General features: G+C 32.3%; 1 protein-coding gene across 1 annotated transcript in view; it reads right to left on the reverse strand.

Annotated features, from left to right (window-relative positions):
• Positions 1-202: 202 nt before the first annotated feature.
• Positions 203-6,170, reverse strand: part of LOC115241264 (G-protein coupled receptor Mth2-like) — a gene marked incomplete at its 5' end in the record, with an annotated part of 9,853 nt that continues 3,885 nt past the window's right edge. Inside the window, 4 exon segments of the mRNA XM_029816934.1 lie at positions 203-310; positions 1,711-2,137; positions 5,453-5,615; positions 5,713-5,897. Of these exon segments, the coding sequence (XP_029672794.1) occupies positions 203-310; positions 1,711-2,137; positions 5,453-5,615; positions 5,713-5,897 (883 nt within the window).

Genomic DNA, 6,170 nt, shown 5'->3' on the forward strand with positions numbered 1-6,170 from the left:
CAAAAGTGCGAATGATGCTTATGTAGACAAGGTATGTACTATATATTCGCTGTAAATTGATATATCTAGTGCAAAATCAAAACGTATGCAGAATTTTTTTATAATGGAAAATAAGAATTTATCTGCAATTTTATAATTCTTTGAGAGTTTTATATTTTATCATCATCTGTTATACAGAATATGATATCACTTGGTCGAGGAGTCAATATTCCGGAATATATTGTGCCGAAAATTCAGACTTCTGATATTGGTAAAATGATCTGCGATTTAATGGGTTATTTGTTCTCAACACAGGAGATTGCGTGTTCATCTAGAACAGCAAAGAAGAACAACATGAAATCAATAGAAAGTTCAATAGAAAGGAAAAAAAACCTTTGGACCAAGATCATAAATTTAATGCAATGAAAGATAAATATTAAAAGGATTTTTTTTTAATTTATCGCATTTTTACTCAGTTAATTGCTATTCTTTTTAATTTATATTAACATTAATATTAATATATACGTATACTGCGAACAAAAAATATTCGTGTGCAAGAAAACTACGTTAAAATTAAAATGAATTTATAAATTTTTAATAATAATTTATATATTTGTTTACAGATTATCTACTACTTACATTTAAAAATGTGAACAATGCGGAACAGTTATTCAATACTGCAGTAATCAATAAATGTAAGAATGTCGCACGGAACTTAAAAAAAAACCACTTCAGAAAAGTCTATAAACTTAATATAATAGATTAATTCAACATACAATGCCTATTATAGTATATATAAATAGAAAATTTGCAGCAAGCTTTAAAAAAAATCCAAAAAAATATTTTTATTTTATTTAAATTAAATTTTAAACACAAAATTAGATTTTAAATGCAAATTAGATTTTAAACCCAAATTTTATTTTAAATGTATACAAAATAAGTACATATTTATGTTTAATTTTATTTGATATTACATTTCATTTCATATTATATGATTTGTTTTAAATTATACTTTCCATCGTATTTGGAGAAATAAAAGTTGAGTTTTTAAAAGATTTAATTAAAAATAAGAAATAAGAGTTGAATTTTTTTATCATTTATTTACTACTTTGTTTAGGCAATTTGAAATGAAAATGAGAATAATAACCTAATGAGAGCATATGTATAAATTCCGCATGTGATGTTCTCTTTTGCATGTATTATTGAATGCAAATTGAGAACATTTAAATATAGGGTTTACTCTCATTTGGGTGTTTCATTTGAGAGTTCTTATTTTCAGGGTTATTATAAGGATTAATCATTAACTGAAGGTTAACCATCAATTAATGATCATTTGAAGATTAACCTTCAATCGACGGTCCGAAATCACACCCAACTTTGAGGGTTTTTTTAATGGTTAACACCCAAAGTTGAGTGTATTTTTCCGTAAGGGTAGAAGCAGCGCTGATAAAACGCTGAAAATTTATAAATTTATATATATCCTTTAGACCGTAAAGTATATTTAAAAAAAAATTATAAATAAATTTTAAAAAAGAAATTACTAATTAATAATAAGATAGACAGAAAAAGATAAATTTTCTACGTGATATTTTGAGCTAAGCTTATTAAAGATTAAAATAAAATAACCAACATATCTAATAGCATATTTAATTCTCGATTCGAAAATTATGAGATTATAATTAATTGTTAATGAACCGTTTGTGTGCGTGCGTGCGTGCGTGCGCGCATTGCGTGCGTGCGTGTGTGGTGATTTGGTTCCGCGATAAAACTTTTTTTGCACATTGTAACATTAAAGTTCAATCCCACCGAACGAATCTTTCTTGTGACATATTTTTTGTTCGCATAATTTATCTTTTTCTGCATAGACATTTTTTTTGACATAATGGTGCACGTCGAAATACTCGACAATGTTGCATTTGTTGCGCTTCAATCTTCTGGGAACAAACCGCCGCCGAATCGCTTCAATAACATCCGCTTAATATTCTTTTTCCACACAAATATAATAAAGGTGCAGAGATTCTGCATTATGTCCGCCAAATTCATAGCATATATGAGAAAATACAACAACGATATATTTTCAATCAATAAGTACGCTGTCGTCATGAACCATTGTATTCCCATTATGATAAACAGCAGGATAAATAGTTTCAGATTGAACCTGGAAACAAACGCACACATGTATATACATATGTGTGTGCGCGCGCGCGCGCGCGCGCGTGTGTGTGTGTGTGTGTGTGTGTGTGTGTGTGTGTGTGTGTGTGTGTGTGTGTGTGTGTGTGTGTGTGTGTGTGTGTGTGTGTGTGTGTGTGTGTGTGTGTGTGTGTGTGTGTGTGTGTGTGTGTGTGTGTGTGTGTGTGTGTGTGTGTGTGTGTGTGTGTGTGTGTGTGTGTGTGTGTGTGTGTGTGTGTGTGTGTGTGTGTGTGTGTGTGTGTGTGTGTGTGTGTGTGTGTGTGTGTGTGTGTGTGTGTGTGTGTGTGTGTGTGTGTGTGTGTGTGTGTGTGTGTGTGTGTGTGTGTGTGTGTGTGTGTGTGTGTGTGTGTGTGTGTGTGTGTGTGTGTGTGTGTGTGTGTGTGTGTGTGTGTGTGTGTGTGTGTGTGTGTGTGTGTGTGTGTGTGTGTGTGTGTGTGTGTGTGTGTGTGTGTGTGTGTGTGTGTGTGTGTGTGTGTGTGTGTGTGTGTGTGTGTGTGTGTGTGTGTGTGTGTGTGTGTGTGTGTGTGTGTGTGTGTGTGTGTGTGTGTGTGTGTGTGTGTGTGTGTGTGTGTGTGTGTGTGTGTGTGTGTGTGTGTGTGTGTGTGTGTGTGTGTGTGTGTGTGTGTGTGTGTGTGTGTGTGTGTGTGTGTGTGTGTGTGTGTGTGTGTGTGTGTGTGTGTGTGTGTGTGTGTGTGTGTGTGTGTGTGTGTGTGTGTGTGTGTGTGTGTGTGTGTGTGTGTGTGTGTGTGTGTGTGTGTGTGTGTGTGTGTGTGTGTGTGTGTGTGTGTGTGTGTGTGTGTGTGTGTGTGTGTGTGTGTGTGTGTGTGTGTGTGTGTGTGTGTGTGTGTGTGTGTGTGTGTGTGTGTGTGTGTGTGTGTGTGTGTGTGTGTGTGTGTGTGTGTGTGTGTGTGTGTGTGTGTGTGTGTGTGTGTGTGTGTGTAAAATAACAATTATAAATACTATTAATCAAGTTATCTTTAAAAAGTAATGGAACAAAATACAATCTTAAGACAAAAGAAAGAGATAGCTGTAAATTTAATTTAAGAAATTTTCAAAAAATGTAATTTTCTTTATGAAATAAATGCAAATCATTAATTTTATTCTCACTATTAACCACATTTCGAGAATTGCAGACTTTTTCAAAACAACATGCACACGATTGAAGTGGCATCAATACACTTTTTAAAAAAAATATAGGGAATATTTTTCATACTCTGAAAATTGGGTTATTTTCAAACTCCTGAAACTCGACGAAAAATTAGAACATTGTAAACATAAAATTCAAAAAATCATTTTAATGCTTAAAGTTTTAACTTTTAATGCTTTATCGATAGTTCAAAGATTTTTTTATCTTCTGTGCTTTAAAAAAAACACAATGTTTTGTTTCTTAAAATTATGTATGTTTGACACACACACACACACACACTCTGCAGCTCAATAAAAAAATTTCTCTCAAGAAATTTAAATCAAGTTCTATACACGACAACATTTTGCCTACAAAACATTATTTTTTAAATTTTTCTACAAATTTCTTTTAATCAAATTTGATGACCTTGAAAAAATCCTGTATTTTTTTAGAAATATTGATACTTGGTGAAAAAGTATTGCAGACCAATAATTTTTATAGTTTTTTACCTTTCCTATTTTAAAAAAATACAAGTTTAATTACAAAACCGTGTAAATCGGCAAAAAAAATCGTAGAAAAATTTTAGAAAAATGTTTTGTAAGCAAAATATTGTAGTTTATAGAATTTGACTTAAATATGTATGAAAAACTTTATGGAGCCATAAAGTACGTAATTTCTTTAAAATACTTAAGTTAACCAACAAAACAATATGTTCTTTTTTAAAGCACAGAACAAGGAAGATAAAAAAATTCTAAAGAACTACTGATAGCGCGTTAAAGTTCAAGAAACTTCAAACTTCAAAATGCTTTTTTAATTTTTTGTCTAGGATAATTTTTCACTAAATTTTAGCGGTTTAGAAATTGTTTAACTTTTAGCCTAATTAAAAATGTAGCCTTATTAAAAATGTTTTCTATTTATTTATTTTTTGGTAATTATTCAGAATCACGGCTCCACCTGCAACTGGGCTGCACATTTTTTTAGTAAAACTCTTTGTAGTGGCTTCAACAGTGATAATCAGTTGGAGAAGCACGTCCCCCATCACCCCCACCCCCCCAAAAAAACCGAAAAACCCCAAAAATTACCAAAGCAAAGCAAGGTCCACCCCACAACTTAAACCAAATTTTAGTTTTAAATCAGAAATAGGTTTGGGTTAGGTTATATCTTCCGGAAGTGGAGCCCCCCGAAAATATAACCTAAACCAAACCAATTTCTGATTTAAAACTAAAATTTAGTTTGGGGTTTTTCGGTTTTTTTGGGGGGGGGGGGGATGGGGGACGTGCTTTCCCAACTGATTATCACTGTTGAAATCACTACAAAGAGTTTTACCGAGAGATCCGATCATATTTGTCAAAATTCAGAAAAGACCTTATTCGAAATAATTACCCTTTTTTGGTCTATAACTTTTGTTTGGGGCCTCCCCCAACTAAAAATGGTTATTTATATTTCTTTCTAAACATAAAAAGTCCGTAAAAAAATTTGCAGCCCATTTGCAGGTGGAGCCGTGATTCTGAATAATTACCTTTTTTTTTGAGTAGTGTATATTTTTTTTAAGATTATGTAAGTAAAAGAAAAAAAGAAAAAAAAGAGTAAACAGACAAAAAAGCTATGCTGCCTACAAATAATCATCTCTTTCTTTTATCAGGAATGCAGATCCATCAATTATACAGGGTGTCCTAGACCACCCGTACACCCCTTTTCTTTCAAAAACTAAGCATTTTAGAGAAAAACGTTTTAACCAAAAATTGTATGGTTTTGAGGAGAACATAGGATGGTGTCATTGGTTTGACCTTGGATAGCATCGTTGAAAAAATACATTATAATTATATACATTATAAATACAAATAATTACATACTTTTTCTTAAAAACAATTTTTTTTTACTAATTGATTTGTCTCATTATTCTGTACATAAAAGTATTACGATGCTATCCAAGGTCAAACCAATGACACCATCATATGTTCCCCTCAAAACCATACAATTTTTGTTCAAAACGTTTTTCTCTAAAATGCTTAGTTTTTGAAAGAAAAGGGGTGTACGCGTGGTCTAGGACACCCTGTATAATATTGTTAGCAGAGATATTAATAAAAATATGTCTGCAAAAATATCATTAACAAAGCAGATCATCACACATGTATGCAAAAATATCTGAATACGGACCATTTCTTATTGTCATTATATCTCCTGCTTTCCAAAGTCAAAAGATTGCCTGTTTCTTTTTCGTAGCGTGCGATCTTCAATGCCGTAGAAATGGATAAGAAAATGCTACTAATGATGCAAATACTTTTGAAGCCGTAAAAATACAACGTCAACGATTTATTCTCTGTAAGTATGAAATATATAAAGAATTTTTATATTATTTCTCATAGTATATTAAAATACGACGTTAACAGAATTATCTGTAAGAGACATTCATTTACCAGCGAACCAGCAATTTCCTTCGCGAAATCCCGGTCGCAAAATCTCCGGCAAATATTCGGAAACAGAATCCAGAATGACACTGATAATAGCGAAAATGAAGGGTAAACCCCACGCATAAATCGTATAAAACACCAACTTTCTTTTTTCTCGTTGTCTTACGTTTCTTTGTAAGGAACAGAATCTCCTGCAAAACGCAATTTGCACATCATATTTTGCCAAAAATAGATAAAAGAAATCACATGTAAATGCACATTAAAATAATGTTTATTTTTGATCGAAGCTTTCTCGAAAGTCTGTTTTACAAAAAAAAATTTACATAATACGACAAACCACACAATTAAACTATCATGAAAAATCGTTTAATATATACAGGGTGTTCCAGGAGGAAAGGTCAATATTCTGGGAGGTGATCGTATCGGTCATTTTAAGCAAAAATGTTCATATGAATATATGTCCT

The sequence above is a fragment of the Formica exsecta genome, unplaced genomic scaffold (genome assembly GCF_003651465.1).
Source record: "Formica exsecta isolate Colony F162 unplaced genomic scaffold, ASM365146v1 scaffold473, whole genome shotgun sequence".
NCBI classification, from domain to species: Eukaryota; Metazoa; Arthropoda; class Insecta; order Hymenoptera; family Formicidae; genus Formica; species Formica exsecta.